At 45.0% G+C, this 17,100-nt stretch overlaps 1 protein-coding gene across 5 annotated transcripts in view; it reads left to right on the top strand.

Moving 5' to 3' along the window:
• The window catches only part of LOC145347181 (thrombospondin type-1 domain-containing protein 4-like), a 428,571-nt gene that overhangs the window by 76,493 nt on the left and 334,978 nt on the right, over nt 1-17,100 (top strand). For all 5 annotated transcript variants that reach the window (XR_013887821.1, XM_080195031.1, XM_080195028.1 and 2 more), the window contains exon 5: nt 16,443-16,845. Coding sequence is in view for 4 of the 5 variants with exons in the window: in XM_080195031.1 (XP_080051157.1) it covers nt 16,443-16,845 (403 nt within the window). In the remaining variant the exon portion in view is untranslated. The remainder of the gene's footprint in view (nt 1-16,442; nt 16,846-17,100) is intronic.

Below are 17,100 nucleotides of genomic sequence, written 5' to 3'. Positions count from 1 at the left end.
CCACATTAAATTGTGCATTGTGGAGTCTAGAAATTGCATTCAGCTTCAGGCAGTTGATGGGGACAGTGACAGTTATAGTGCTGTTACCATCTCAAAATCTGGGAATACAAGTTCTTTTGCCCTGCCTCCCCTTAATGGAGTTACTCTGCTGACTTCAAGCGCAGATACTTTTATTCATTTATTCTTATTTCCTCCTATCTCAACCCCTTTCTTCCTTTGCCATATTCTTGATTATAAAAGATCCTGGTTGATTTACTACATCGAGGGTGGAATTTAATGAGCGTGGGGGAGAGCCCAACCTCCGCCATCAAAACTGGGGCGACCCCCATTGAACCGATCTCTGGAGCCCCGGGGGAATTAAGTCCCGAATTGGCTGTGGGAGCTCGGATACCGGTGCTTCCAGCTTTAGGGAGAACATTTAATTCCAGGTCATACCCATTAGATCGAAATTCTTAGAGAGCTGCTGTCCAGTCAGAAGCTTGACGCTGTCCATTCCCAGCAGGGCCAGCTGTTGCTGGTGATACATCTCACCAGGAGATCACCCCCGTCGGGACCCTGATAGCAGGGTGCGGGTCACAGGGAAGGGGTAAGGGTGACTGAGGGTGAGTCTGAGGAAAGGGTAGGTCGCCCAGTCGGGCACAGTGTTTGTGAACGAGGGATAACCCCACTTCCCCTCTCCTGCTGCTGGTACTTAGCCAGATGTGGCGGGCCTCAGGTATCTGAGTGAGAGGGCCAGACCTTGTACTCTGGACTTTACCTGAGGCAAGAAAGGGAGATGGGTGGAGGGTATGTGGATGGGTCACCACCCTGCAGCCCCCCCCCCCCTCCTCCCCAACCTGATCAAACTCCCCCCCACACCTCACCTCTGGGGGCCATTACATTTACATCCAGCGCCTCAGGAACAAGTGAAGTTTTTAAGTGAAGCGAAGTTAGAGAACAGGAAACAAATGAACAAAGGCCCATCAACTTGATCCATCCTGATTATTACAGTTATGTTACTATAACCAGATATATATAATAACTAGATCTAACTTGGGCAGCATGGGGGCAGAGTGGTTAGCACAGCTGCCTCACAGCACCAGAGATTCAGGTTCAAGTCCGGCCTCAGTTGGCTGTGTGGAGTTTGCACGTTCTCCCCATGTCTGTCTGGGTTTCCTCCGAGTGCTCTGGTTTCATTCCACACTCTAAAGATGAATGAATTAGGTTGATTGGCCGTGCTACATTGCGCCTTAGGGTCAGGGCAGTTAGCAGGGTAAATACACAAGGTTACGGGAATAGGGCCTGTGTGGGATTGTTGCCAGTACAGGCTCCTTGGGCTGAATAGCCTCCTTCTGCACTGTAGGGATTCTATGCTGTATCCTCAGCTCATTTTATATGATATTTAGATTTTATATTAGCCTAGAATTTGCAGTGAGCAGCCAGTCTTCTCCCTTCACCTCACGTAGAGTTGATTACAAATTTTAATGAGTTTTTCAGCAAAATTTAACATCTGCATGAATGTGGCGCCCTCTACAGGGGATCAGTAGCATCTCTGAGCAAGGAAAGCAGCTGGGATGCCTTTCAACCAATGAGCTTGAAGAGTTTTCACTGCGCCGTGCGGATCGTTAAAAAAGAAATAAAAGTTATATTTAAATCATTCTACAGAAATTGAAATAACAATTGGGACATAAACACTGAGAGTAAGGGAAAGACATTAGAAGAAATTATTTTAGTTTTTTAATTCTGCAACATTATTTAAGGGAATGAGAGTCTACACTTGCAAAATTATATTTTCAGGCCAAAGAGGTTCTTCAGTGGTTATTTGTTTACTTGTTGCAACATTAAAAGCTTATTTGTTTCCAGGTGTAAAAAGCCTAATATTTCATCAATCAGTAACATGTGAATAGAGGGAATGGTAATATTGTGAGCATTCATAATCTAGAGACCGGATGAATCTTCCAAAAGTATATGTTCAAATACCACCATGGCAGGAAGAATTTAAATTCAATTAGTTAATAAATCTGAGATGTAGTAGTAGTCTCATGAATAATGATCATGACCTTGTTAGATTTTCTTTGTTCACTTTTATGGGATGTGGGCATCACTGTCTAGACCAGCATTTCTTGCCCATTCCTAAATATCCTTGAGAAGCTGGAGAAAGCTCCCTTTTTGAATTGCTGCAGCCCCCATGGTATACGTACACCAATGGTGCTGTTAGGAAGGGAGTTCCAGGATTTTGACCCAACAACAGTGAAGGAACAGCAATATATGTCCATGTCAGTTTGGTGAGTGACTTGGAAGGGAAGTTCCAAGCGGTAGTTTTCCCGTGTGTTTGCTACCTTTGTCCTTCTAGATGGTAGCGGTTGTGGATTTTGAAAGTGGGCTTTGGTGAGTTCTTGCAATGAATCTGGAATTGAAGAGGTCATTTCAGTAATGAGTAACCGTGAAACTATCATCAGTTTTCATAAAAACCCTTCTGGTTCACACATGTTGTACAGACGTAGATGTGATTCCAGACCCACAGCAATGTGGTTGACTCTTAACTGTCCTCTGGCATGGCCGAACAACTTAAGAAGTCTCACAACACCAGGTTAAAGTCCAACCAGTTTATTTGATAGTAATGTCTGTTAGTAATAAACTGGTTGGACAATAACCTGGTGTTGTGAGACTTCTTACTGTGTTTACTCCAGTCCAACGTCGGCATCTCCACATCATGTCAGAACAAGCCAGTCAGTTCAAGGACAATTAGGGATGGGCAAGAAATGCTGGTCTTGCCAGCGATGCTCACATTCTATGAATGAACAAATAAAATATGATGCCAGACTGTGAAATGGCTGGTACCATCTGGCAGGCTTGGCAGATCTCCTGCCCATCACCCACCCAATTTGCATTGGACTGACAATCGCTCCCATGGAGATTTGGGCTGGTGTCGTATTGCACAGTATCTGAATTACTTCAGATTCAATAGTATCACGCTCGTTCAACAATAATGGCAAAGTCTTGTCCTATTGTTTACATAGAATAGATTCCTGCTCTGAACAGCTGGGTTTTATGACTTTTTTCCCTCTACCTAAAGTTCCTGGGAACATTTTATCATGCCACTCTATGCCACAGCTCTTCTGTAACAAGATATCACTGACATACTTGTGAACTTTTAATGATTGCATGCCAGTCTGTAGTAACAGATTCTCAATATCCTGCGTGTGTGGGCTGCATCAGGAAAAACACATACACATACACACACACACACACACAAAGACCCACACTTTCACACAGTCACACACACACTCACTCTCACACACATATACACTACACACACACACACACTTGCACACATATATTTTCACACACACACACATTCTCTCAAACACATTAACACCCAGATATACACTTTCATACACACACACACTCACTCACACAAATGGTCTCACACTCACACACCCATACACTCATGCACATACATGCTCTCACACCCACACACACTGACACAATCATACTTACACACATATTCACATGCTGTCACACACACTCACACCCCCACATACTCTCACACATACACACACACGCACGCACACATACTCACACCCACACATACAATCACACCTACACAAACACTCACAGCCACATGCACTCACTCACATATTCACAGTCACACACACGCACTCTCAGTCACACACACTCACATACGCACCCTCTCTCTCTCACACACACACACACACACACACACGCACGAGGCAAACCACCTGCATCCCAACTTCACTGAAATACAACAGACTGCTAACGTCTGCAGACCACGCCAATAATCCCATCCTGCACCACGTGAAGATTACTGTACTCAAAATGGATTTCAGTTTTACATACAAATTGAAAAGATGCTGTCAGATTTTAAAGGAGAATCTGCATTGGTGACATGTATGTGAAATCAAAGTTAGAAAATGGCGTACGCGCCAATGGAAACCACACGACACAGTTACCGAGGAATTCCAAGGGGCTGTTGAGGTGGGAGGTTAATGGAAGGTCTGGATAAATGGCATGAATGGCTTTAAGTAACTGTCCCTCCCCTGTTTCCATTCATCTTCTGCCAAAGCTATGGCAGGAGCCTTGGAGAACTCTGTGGAAATTCATTCCCCTTCCTACTAAGTACTCCTTTCCCAAACATTACGAGAGACTATCCAAAAACGGGATCGATTCTGACGTCCCATAGGTAGTGAAACTGCTTTATGCAACAGCCAGATCCTCTCAGGCTTCAAGTCCCAGAGTCAGGAACATCTCAAAGGTCTCAACTCCTTCAACTTGAAGACACTAGGAGAGCAGTTCTGATGAGCAGTTAAGTTGGTAACCCTTATACACTGTATTTAGCGTTACATCAACCATCTCTTATGAGATGTGGCACTCTGATCATGAGTGTAAAGTATATTTATTAGTCACAAGTAAGGCTTACATTAACACTACAATGAAGTGACTGTGAAATTCCCTTAGTCACCACATTCTGCCGCCTGTTCGGATCAATGCACCTAACTAGCATGTCTTTCATATTGTGGGAGGATACTGGAACACTCAGAGGGAACCCACACAGACACGGGGAGAACATGCATACTCCACACAGACAGTGACCTAAGCTGGGAGTCAAACCAGGGTCCCTGGAGCTGTGAGGCAGAAGTGCTAACCAATATGTCTTCAGAGAGAGAAGTCCCTTCACCAAAATCCCTTTATTTACAATACCAACAGCAGAGCACTGACAGTCAACAGTCTATCTTTGGGAGTACCAGAGAAATAGATACTCCCCGTTAAATACAAGAAAAAGACTCCCTGATTGGCCCATTAATTGACTCCTTAATCAGGGAATTCATATTCCAATAGGCCAACCTCAATTGCTTGATTGAAGTCATTACAAGTGCCTTTTCACAGCAAGCTGCTGAGTCAATTTAGGGACAGTTTCAATGCTGCCAGCCCAATGGATACTATAGATGGGTGGGCAGTTAAAAATATCCCTGGGACTGTCAACACGAATCCTATAGACTTCTCATGGGTGACACTTGTTTGAGCAGGGAACAAGGATGTACACATACATTTAAATACGCAGACTGGGTTCTGATTGAGTGCCTGACTGCAATTTTAAAATTTGAGGCCTTGGAGGGATATTCTTTGTGGTTTCCCCATCAATTCAAGCAAGCCAGAAGGAAACCTGGGACCAGAATGAACCCAAAAAACAGAGTAGATTTTCTTCTTTGTGTTCTCCTTTCAGGGACAGGAGATGCAGACATGCTCCTCCAAGCCTCACAAGGAAAGTCGAGGCCTCCCTGCCTGCCACACTCCTTTGTCCAAATCAAATCCCCTCTGGGTAACAAGGTGACACAGTTATCAACACTGCTGCCTCACAGTGCCAGGGTCCCAGGTTCAATTCCCAGCTTGGGTCACTGTGTGGAGTTTGCATGTTCTCCCCGTGCCTGCGTGGGTTTCCTCCAGGTGTTCCTGTTTCCTCCATAGTCCAAAGAAACCAGCCTCCTATCCATTGACTCTGTCTACACTTTCCACTGCTTAAGGACCCCGCGCACCCCAGACATTCTCTCTTCCACCTTCTTCCGTCAGGAGAAAGATACAAAAGTCTGAAGTCACATACCAACCGACTCAAGAACAGCCTCTTCTCTGCTGCTGCCAGACTTTTGAATGGACTTAGTTGATCTTTCTCTACACCCTAGCTATGAATGTAACACTACATTCTGCACTGTCTCTTTTCCTTCTCTATGAACGGTATGTTTTGTCTAGCACGCAAGAAGCAATGCTTTTCACTGTATGTTAATACATATGACAATAATAAATCAAATCATATCAAGATGTACAGTTTAGGTGAATTGGCCACGCTAAATTCTCCCTCAGTGTACCCAAACAAGCGCTGGAGTGTGGCGACTAAGGGATTTTCACAGTAACTTCATTGCAATGTGAATGTAAGCCTACTTGTGACTAATAAATAAACTTTACTTTACCCTTTGGAGTGCCACATGAAGCACCCCATGGTGCTGCAGGCAACTCTGGGGTGTGTTGGAGGGATTCATCCAGGCCTTTCCTGGCCCTCATTGATGTTCCTGGTGATCCTCTGGCTGTGGTATTACCAGAGCTATTCATGTGTGGGAGAGTTGCAGGGGAATGCAATCCGCCAAATCACTCAACATACCACCTGTTGGCGATGTATTGTTTGGCCTCGGCAAGTGGACCATCCAGGCCTTGCCTGATATGCTTCTGCAGATTGGGAGGTGAGTCCTGAAGCATTGTGGAAAGGAACTGGAGTTAAAAATGTGATGATTTTCACACCTACTGGGGAATTCAATCCTTTGGCCCAGCGGGAAGCAGGTCTGAAGGCCACAGAGCCTACTGGAGTAGTGAAACCTCCACATGCATTGCTCCTCAGTCATATCCAGGGAGCTGACTCTTGGCCTACAGATCCTGTGGATTGGGTAAAGCCTTCTCAGAACACCTCTCTCACCAATTGTCTTCTGACAAGCCCATTTCTGATTGTTCAACCGCTTCCTCCATCCCGATCCATGAAGAAAGAATGGCGCCTTAAGAAGCTCCAGTGTTAATTCAGGATCATTACAGTAAAAAATGAAACCAAAACCAAACAGCGTCCAAGCTCAAATAGTTCCTGGAAATTCAAACAAGACAATCGCTCTTCGATCCCTGAATACATGCACCCAGGTAACCTTCGAGTTACAGTTCATTGCTGGCTCTGAGTGTCTTGTATAAGTGTTAAAACCACAGCCAGTGTCAGCAATGCTAAGACAAAAGAGGATGTCCTTTAATCCCACATATACTGCTCTTATTGGGTGCCTCGGGATAGAATCAGTCTTATCATTTAATTCCGATGCTCTACAAACCTAGCTGCTCAAAGGCCCTGCTATTTAACAGATACAGCTTAAAGATTTTTAAGTTTATTTATTAGTCACAAGTAGGCTTACATTAACACTGCAATGAAGTTACTGTGAAAATCCCCTAGTCGCCACATTCCAGTGCCTGTTTGGGTGCAGGGAGAATTTAGCATGGCCTAATGCCCCTAACCACACGTCTTTCAGACTGTGGGGAAAAAGTGGAGCACTAGGACATGCAAACTCCGCACAGACAGTGACCCTGGCCGGGAATGGAACTCGGGTCCCTGGCACTGTGAGGCAGCAGTGCTAACCACTGTGCCACCATGAGAAATATTTTCCAAGAAGGACTGAATATTGATGTTGTATGTCAAGTTGTATCAAGGTCTTGCTACATCCTTTTCTTTCCAAGTATAATCTAATCTCTGAATAATTTCAAGCCATTAGCTTCGCCTGCATGGCAGGACCTTTGACCCCTGTGGTGTTGTGTATGTTGGGGGGGTGATTCTCCCAGCCCACTGCGCCGCTCAGGTAATGCAGTGGGCCGGGTGACATCAGCGGAGGCCATTTTATGGGCTTCCTGTTGGGCACCACGGCCTCCGCGCATCTCCCAGCCAAAGACTTACAGTGCCATGTGGTTAGCATATGGAAATCTTCATCTCTATTTCATTAGCGGATCCGGGACTGAAGTCTCGGGGCCTGCTAGCATCCCCCCACCTCCTGCCAGGAGTGGTTCGCTTCAACAGTGTTTACAACTGCTCCCCACAGACGGGGAACAAACAGACAGCTGACCCCATTGGAGGGAACACAAGTAATTGAGGCCCACCCAGGAGGTTGGGGGTAATGAGGGGTGCCCTTTGGGCAGTGCCAGCCCAATTGGGAGATGGGGGCTGGCTGGGTGGGGGTTGGGAGATATAGTGGCTTCCCCTAGAGGTCAGCGATTGGGAGTTGGGAGGGCTCTGCAAGGCCATCAAGGTGGGGAGGTTGCAGAGTTGATCAGCGATCAGGCTGGCCAGCGATTAGGGGGCCGATAGTGCGGGGCTACTGACATGCACCAGTCTGCTCTGACAGATCAGTGCACGCGTAGTGACCCACTCAGTGCTATGCTGCCGGCCTCATGGGTGGGAATAGGATCCACCCACTGATTTTCAGAGTGAATTATACTTGTGCACTCTACGATACACAGAGTATGGGGGTTTCATTCTGGACATCATGCCAACAAACCCCACAGGATTTACTCCCATTTTCCTGCAAACTGTGGACTTAGGATTTTTCTGGGAGAATCGTGGCCATAGTGCCTGTCACTTTCAGACAGAATGTGGAGATGCCGGTGTTGGACTGGGGTAAACACAGTAAGAAGTCTGACAACACCAGGTTTGAGTCCAACCGATTTATTTATCAAATAAATCGGTTGGACTTAAACCTGGTGTTGTCAGACTTCTTACTTTAAGAGAATACAGCAGAAGTGAGTCACCTGAGTTGAGGAACTGGGGCTCTGTCCCAGGGCAGTTTTCATACTGCAGAAACCTTCTGTAACTAACTTTCTCCAGTCAGTGAATACCTTCCCTGTACCAAACAAGCTCTGAAGCCTCGCTGAATAATTACACACGCCAGCCACACAAAATATGTAATATACGGGGTGGCCAATTCAGCTCCCAACCCGCTAACTGGTTCAGCCCGATACTCATTTGTGCATTATTAATAGGATTCCAAGCGTGGAGTTGGGTGCGAGTTCCCACCATTCCAAGCAGTGTGGTGGGCAACGCAGAAACCACCCGCCACCGTACTTAGTCCCCAAAGTGGATTCCACTCAATGTTTTCCCTGTACGTTTTCAGTTCCCCATTGCAGTCGAGACTGTTCTTCAGCACCAAAGGTTAGGTTGAATGGCCATGCTAAATTGCCCGTTAGTGTCCGGGGATGTGTAGGTTAGAGGGATTAGTGGGGTAAATGTGTGGGGTTGTAGGCTCAGGGCCTGGGGTGGGATTGTGGTTGGTGCAGACTTGATGGGCCGAATGGCTTTGTTCTGCACTGTAAGGTTTCTGTGATTCTAATCGCACTCCGCAGGTTTAGTTACATGTTGCTATTCACGAAACAGCCAAGACATTTACACGTTATCAAATGCTGCAGAGAAACAAACGTTAATACGAGGAAACATTAATTCACATTTGATCTACTTGACCCATATATAATTGTAGACATGTTGATGCAATTTTATATGGTGTTCATATTGCCCCCCTTACCACCTGTGATTAAATCAATGGCACGCATTCCAGAGTGTTCAATTACTGTGCCCCGAGTCCACAGGGTATAATGTTCCTGGCTGTATAGTTCCTTTCCTAATATAATAGATTAAGACTAATGACATCCCTACGTTATTTTCCTTTCCTCCCCTTGCCATTTTTATGACCTTTTTCACAGAGCCTGCCATCCATTACAATTAGTCACAATGCTGACAGATGTCCAGTTAATTGGCACACGCAGTTGTGAAATCTAGTTACCTGTACAGTCTAACAGCCCCAGTACATATTTGTGCTTTTTCAAGACCGTTGATTTGCAAATAATGACTTTCCAAAGTTAAAAAAAAATGATTTGAGCTCCTTCTTAGTTATTTTCCTTTTCTAGTTCTCAATGTTTTTCTCCTTTTCCCTTCTTTGCCTCGCCTCAAAGTGCCGGCTCTATGTTGGAGATTACTCCCACGCCTCTTATTTATTCCCATGTGGCCTTCATTCAGGTGTGAGACTCGATGGAGATTGTAACCAGGCCATGGGTTAAAAGAAAAGGCTACAGTGATATGATGGTTAGCACCGTGGCACAGTGGTGAGTGCTGTTGTCTCATAGCACCAAGGGACCCAGGTTCGATTCCCGGCTTGGGTCACTGTTTGTGTGGAGTTTGCATGTTCTCCCCATGTCTGCGTGGATTTCCTCCAGGTGCTCCGGTTTCCTCCCACCCTCCAAAAATGTGCAGATAAGGTGGATTGCCCATGCTAAATTGCCCCTTAGAATCCAATGATGTGTAAGTTAGGTAGATTAGCCATGGTAAATGTGCAGGACTACAGGGACAGAGTGGGCCAGGATAAGATGCTCTTTTAAGAGTTGGTGCAGACTCGATGGGCCGAGTGGTCTCTTTCTGCACTATACAGACTCTAGGGTTCTCAGATATTACGTATCAAACAACAACGCTCCTGGAGTCAAACCATAGAATAGATGCATAGAATCCCTGCAGTGCAGAAGGAGACCATTCAGTCCATCGAGTCTACACCAACCACAGTCCCACCCACGCCCTAGTCCCGCAACCCTATTTATTTACCCTGCTAATCCCTTGACATTAGGGTCAATTTGGCATGACTAATCAACCTAACCCGCACATCTTTGGATGTATTCATAGTTCTTACATTGGATAGACACAATAAGAGGAAAATCTTACTTACCCTTATGAGAAAAATGGTCTCCCCTACCTTAAAAGCAAGTTGTACAGATATTTGTGGGTCAACTCAGGTTTAAGGTTTGTTGAGACCTAGGTGCACACTGGTAGTTTTCTTTCATCCATGTGCTAGTCTCGGGATCAGGGTGGCAAGCAGTAAGAAGCAGCAAATCAGGGGAAAGGGAAGTTGGACTAACTGGATTGCTGTTTGAAAGAGCCAGCATGGACTAAATGGCCTCTTTAGAACCAAAGGATCCCTACAGAGAAAAAGGAGGCCATTCGGCCCATCAGGTTTGCACCGACTCCCTGAAAGAGCATCTTACCCAGGCTCACTTCCCTTGCTCCATTCCTGTAACCCTCAGCATTTAACATGGCCAATCCATATAACCTACACATCTTCGGACTGTGGGATGAAACCCACGCAGACATGGGGAGAATGTGCAAACTCCAAACAGACAGTCACCCAGGACCGGAATCGAACCCACTGTGAGACAGCAGTGCTGACCACTGTGCCACCATGCTACCCTTCTGTTCTATTCTATGATTGTTTCTGTAATGCCATTTACTGGAACTATGCCTTTGGGATATTTACTTACCAACAACGGGCTCTATCAGATGCTGAGGAACTCTTTAACATTCACTTTATCCATTGTTTTTGCTGTGATTCAGTTACAGGTTTCCAGAATGATCAACCTTTCTTTTGTGTTTTTTACAATGTGACATAGTGTGTCAATGGGTTTTGTTTTTAACTCCAGCATGCCTGGAAAGAGTTTCTCTCTTTATACACAAAACTTCTTAATGTTAGTAATGATGGGGCGACTCGGTGGCACTGTGGTTGGCACTAGTGCCTCTCAGAGACCAGGACCCAGGTTCAATTCCAGCCTTGGGTCACTGTCTATATAGAGGTTTGCACATTTTCCCTACGTCTGTGTGGGTTTCCTCCGGGTGCTCTGGTTTTCTCCCAAAAGATGTGCTGGTTAGGTGCATTGGCCATGTTAGATTCCCCCTCAGTGTAGCCAAACAGGCGCCAGAATGTGGCAACTAGGGGATTTTCTCGGTAACATCATCGCAGTGTTAATGTGAGCAGACTTGTGACTAATATATAAACTTTAAACTATAACTCCCTCAGTGTACCTAAACATGCACCGGAATGTGGCAACTAGGGGTTTTCATAGTAACTTAATTGCGGTGTTAATGTGAGCCGCCTTGTGACTAATAAATAAAATTATTAATAAATAAAATTTAGACTACAACTCCTCGGATCCAAGACTAATTTCATTGTTCTATTAGATTTATGTACTCTGGTCCTCAATCATCCCTTGAATTAAAGGAACTCCATTAATAATAACCCGAGCTTAGCTCATTTACTGAACATTTCGAGGCTATAGTATTCTATCTCTGGTTTCGATAGTGAGGAGAAATTATTTCTATGAACAGAAGGGTCAGTAACCGGAAAACTCAGGTTTAAGGCAAAAAAAATAGGAGGAATTATTCAGCAAGTTGTTAAGGTCTGGAATGCATTAACCTGCAAAGTTGGTGAAAGCAGATTCGATAGCAACTTTCAAAAAATAATATGGTGCATATTTGAAAAGGAGATGTTTGCAGATACATGGGGATTGGAACTAATTGGAAAGCTTTAGGAACAGCATTGTCACAGTGGTCTGAATTGCCTCTTTTGTGCTAGTTGATTCTATAATTCTATATCCCATTGTGTTTAGTGCTCTGATACATTGAGTTCTTCCAGAACATATGCCTTGCTGACCCCTACATATGTTACACATTCCTAACCCAGTTTGACTGCTTTGGAATTGGTTTCTGGTATTCTTTTAGTAAAAGTCTCATTCTGAATGTTTACAGATTTCCCCCAGGATATTTCCACCATGATTGTCCCTGATAGAAGTTAGCTTTCCATACTCTTTTCCTCTCGTTCAATCAACATACTTTTTGTCTGCTGACTTGTAAAGAGCACGGTAATGTTACTCAATTGATTTTAAATCGTAGAATAGAATCCCTACAGTGCAGAAGGAGGCCATTTGGCCCATCAAGTCTGCACTGACCACAATCCCTCCAAGACCCAACATGTTTGCCCTAGCTAACCTCCCTGCGACGAGGGGCAATTTAGCATGGCCAATCAACCTAACCTGCCCATCTTTGGACTGGTGGAGGAAACCGGAGCACCCAGAGAAAACCCACGCAGACATGGGGAGAATGTGCAAACTCCACACAGACAGTGACCCAAGCCAGGAATCAAACCTGTGTCCTTGGCACTGTCAGGCAGCAATGTTAACCACTGTGCCACCATGTTGCAATTCACATTCCTTTGGCATTTTTAAGAATTCTTAGGGTGGAATTTTCAGGTCCAGCCCGCCACGGGAATTGTAGCGAGCAGAGGCAGACCATGTAAAGGTCCTTTGACTGCGGGGGGAGCACGGCCAAAAAATCCCATCTTGTATCTTCATTATTCAGCTATTTTCCCCTTTGCCCAGTAATATGTTTCATTTCTGTGAGTCATAAACTTAAGGGTGGCACGGTGACACGGTGGTTAGTACTGCTGCCTCACAGCGCCAAGGACCCGCGTTCGATTCTCGGCTTGGGTCTGTGTAGAGTTTGCACATTCTCCCCGTGTCAGTGTGGGTTTTCTCTGGGTGACCCGGTTTCCTCCCACAGTCCAAAGATGTGCAGGTTAGGTGGATTGGCCATGCTAAATTGTCCCTTAATGTTCAAAGATGTGTAGATTAGGGAGATCTACACTTTGGTCGTGCTAAATTCTCCTTCAGTATACCCGAACAGACGCTGGAGTGTGGCGACTAGGGGATTTTCACAGTAACTTCATTGCAGTGTTAATGTAAGCCTACTTGCGACTAATAAATAAATTTTACCTTTTACTTCTGCCTCAGAGCATGTAATTTTGTTTTATTTCACATTGTCTCTTAATCGTACATACCTCCTCCAGAGTCGTGTATGTCCAAACTGTGCTTTCTCTGTGTAGTGTTGATTTTTGTTTTTTTCCCAATTCCAATGCCAAGTTGAGCTGGGAAGTTACCAGTCAGAACAATGTGCCTTCTAAATTTTTTCATTTGTTGAACAGCCTGTTCTTTTATGTAAGTAGTACGTTTAAATTTATTTGCCTGGATGCACCAGGGGATTTTCACAGAAAACTTTAAACTGTCCTTAAAGGGCTAGCATGAAAGTAATGTGGGCAATACCACAGCACGGTGGCACAGTGGTTAGCACTGCTGCCTCATAGCACCAGGGACCCGGGTTCAGTTCTGGTCACAGGTAACTGTGCAGAGTTCGCATGTTCTCTCCATGTCTGCCTGGAACAAACAATGTGCCTCTTTAAGGTTTGAAGCACAGTGGTTAGCACTGCTGTCTCACAGCACCAAAGACCCGGGTTTGATTCCTGGTTCAGGTCGCTGTCTGTGTGGAGTTTGCATGTTCTCCCCATGTCTGCTTGGGTTTCCTCCAGATGCTCCAGTTTCATAGAACATAGAACACTACAGCACAAACAGGCCCTTCGGCCCACGAGTTGCGCCGATCACATCAACACCTATCTATAACCCCCAATCCCATAAAACCCCATATACTCATCCAGAAGTCTTTTAAAAGACCCCAGCGAGTTCGCCTCCACCACCACTGACGGCAGCCGATTCCATTCACTCACCACCCTCTGAGTGAAAAACTTACCCCTAACATCACTTCTGTACTTTCCTCCCCGCACCTTAAACCTGTGTCCTCTCGTAGCGACCATTTCAACCCAGGGAAATAGCCTCTGAGAATCCACCCTATCTATTCCTCTCAACATTTTATAAACCTCTATCAGGTCGCCTCTCAACCTACGTCTCTCCAGGGAAAAGAGACCCAGTTCCCTCAACCTAACTTCAAAGATGTGCAAGTTAGGTGGATTGGCCATGCTAAATTGTCTCTTAATGTTCAAAGATGTGTAGATTAGGGAGATCAGTGGGGAAAACACATTGCATTACGTAAATAGGGTGAGATGCTTTTGGAGAGTCAATGCAGACTTGATGGGCCGAATGGTCTCCTTCTGCACTGTATGGATTCTATATGAGCAATGCTCCCTGAAATACCTTTTAAAATTAACAGGCAAAGAAATGCAAAATCCGTACCAATTACAGAGTTGCTGGAAATATGCATTAAGTCAGGCAGCACCTTGGAGAGAGAACATGGGGCGACAATTCGTGTTGGGCCCTAAAAAATCCGGAAGGGAGGGCAGCAGGTAAATGAAAGGGAAGGGGGTGCCAAAGGCAAAAATGGAGCTAATGTGTGACAAGTCTCCTAACCTGCTTAAAAAAAGCATGCAATGAGAGACTGAATAATTATTATTTCAATCAGGCACTGAAGCGCGAAGGAAATGAATTAACCCGCGCTCATTACTAAAACATCGAGAGGCTCACCCAACGACATCGTCTAGGCACATTAAGCAGTGGAGGCACAGAAAGCTGGTTTGACGTTAAAACAGAAAATACTGGATTAACACCAATCCCGAAAAAAGACGCAAACAAGTTTCTGAGTTCAGATGACAGGTCCTCGTCCCAAACGTTAACCTGCTTCTGCTCAACCCTGATATTAACAAAACCTTACCACCATTCCCCGTAGAGCAATAGACACTGAAATGATTCAAGACAGTGTTGAGAAGGAGTTGGATAGTTGGGTGGCACGGTGGCACAGCATTTTCTATTTTTGTTTCAGATTCCGGCATCCGCAGTATTTTGCTTTTATCTTAGGGGAAACATTACTTGCCAGTGACGCCCACGTCCTGCGAATGAGTAAAGAAGAATGGGATGGGACAAAGCCCTGAAGATGACATCGGTGGACATGAATTGGGAAATATTGCATTAATTCAATCTATATTCTTAAGGCCTGCAATAGAGAACTGGGTTTCAGAACAAAATCCACAATTTGCAATGGTTGTTCTGGGTTCTCTTCCATAGAAACGTAGAAAGTAGGAGCAGGAGTAGGCCAGTCGGCCCTTCGAGCCTGCTCCACTCTTCATCTTGATCATGGCTGATCATCGAATTCAATATCCTGATTCCTCTTTTCCTCCCATATCCCTTAATCCCTTTAGCCCCAAGAGCTACATCTAATTTCTTCTTGAAATCAGACAATGTTTTGGCCTTAGCTACTTTCTGTGGAAGTGAATTTCACAGTCTCACCACCCTCCGAATGAGGAAATTTCTCCTCACCTCAGTTCTAAGAGATTTATCCCTTATCCTCAAACTATGATCCCTAGTTCTGGACTCCCCCACCATTGGGAACATTCTTTCTGAATCTACCCTGTCTAACCCTGTTAGAATTTCACAAGTTTCCGTGAGGTCCCTTTTCACTCTTCTAAACTCCAGTGAATATAATCTTAACTGACTTAGTCTATGACAGACCTGCCACCCCAGGAATCTACCTTGCTAAACCTTTGCTGTACTCCCTCTATAGCAAGGACATCCTTCCTCAGATAAGGACACCAAAACTGCATACAATATTCTAGGGCTATGGCCTCATCAATGCACTATACAATTGCAGCAACACATCCCTCTCCCATTTGTTTTTCTATCTATAGAAAGATATAAAATTATGAAGGGAATAGATAATATGGCAGCAGGGAAGTTGTTTCCACTGGCAGGTGAAACTAGAATTAGAGGGCATGGACTCAAAATAAGTGGGAGTAGATTTAGGACTGAGTTGAGGAGGAACTTCTTCATCCAAAAGGTTGTGAATCTGTGGCATTCCCTGCCCAGTGAAGCAGTTGAGGCTACCTTGTTGAATGTTTATAAGGCAAGGACAGTAAAATTTTTGAACAGTAATGGAATTAAAGGTTATGGTATGCGAACAGATAAGTGGAGCTGAGTCCATGAAAGGATCAGCCATAGCCTTATTGAACGGCGGAGCAGGCTCGAGGGGCCAGTTGGCCTACTCCTCCTCCTGGTTCTTATAACTCCAGTTGGTTTGCAACTGTAAGCAGCATGGAACAAAGTTCAACAAATGTCTACATTTTGGTGTTGCTTAAGTCTATTGTTAAGTTTAAAGATTACATGACATTACTATTGACTTTCATAATTAAGTTAATGTATATCAGACAGCCCCAAGCTATTTCAGGAGGGATAAACTCCATTCACCTGGTTAACTAGTTAATATCCTTCTTAGTTTCAAACTAATCTTGTATTTGCAGGGAGTCCTTAAATACACTGAGACCAAGGAGGTTACGGGCAGGTGGTTCTCTTCAGAACCATTCCTCACATCAACGCACAGATGCAGATCAAAGAAAAATAGACGGATTGTCAGACCATTCACAATTGTATCAGAAGCGGACAAACTATCCAGTGCTGGGGTCAGATCTGTGGGGTCAACTCCAACAGCAGCAGACCGAGGAGTCAGTGCCGGGGAAGAGGGATGTGTCACAACCTTTCCGGACACAAATGGAAGCCAGAGTTCAAGCACACAAACAGTCTCCAGCTGAAGAAGCCACCCTTGGACTGCAAAAGCAACAGCTGCCCAGAGTGTCGAGGAGTCCGATGGCTCGGGGTTTCAATTGCCTTGGAGTTTTTAGACAGTACAAGTCATGCAACTCTCAGGTACGAACCAAAGTCGCCACACCGTGCAGCGTATTACTGCCGCAAGGTGTACACCGGTGTAATGGAACATTAGTAAGGGAGTAATGTGAGGTGGGAGGATGTGGCTGGTGCAGGGTAAATTAGAGAATGTTGTGAAGGGTAAATCAAAGGTTGTCATGGAAAGAAAATGCAGAGTGTGGTGAAGGATGAATTAAAATATGTAATTCAGTGCAAATAATGGGGCGGGGGGGTGGGAGGGCTGTTCTACTAGGTTGT

This window comes from Carcharhinus amblyrhynchos, chromosome 1 (genome assembly GCF_965287045.1).
Source record: "Carcharhinus amblyrhynchos chromosome 1, sCarAmb.v2.hapA, whole genome shotgun sequence".
Classification (NCBI taxonomy): domain Eukaryota; kingdom Metazoa; phylum Chordata; class Chondrichthyes; order Carcharhiniformes; family Carcharhinidae; genus Carcharhinus; species Carcharhinus amblyrhynchos.
This window is presented reverse-complemented; position numbering and strand designations above follow the sequence as displayed.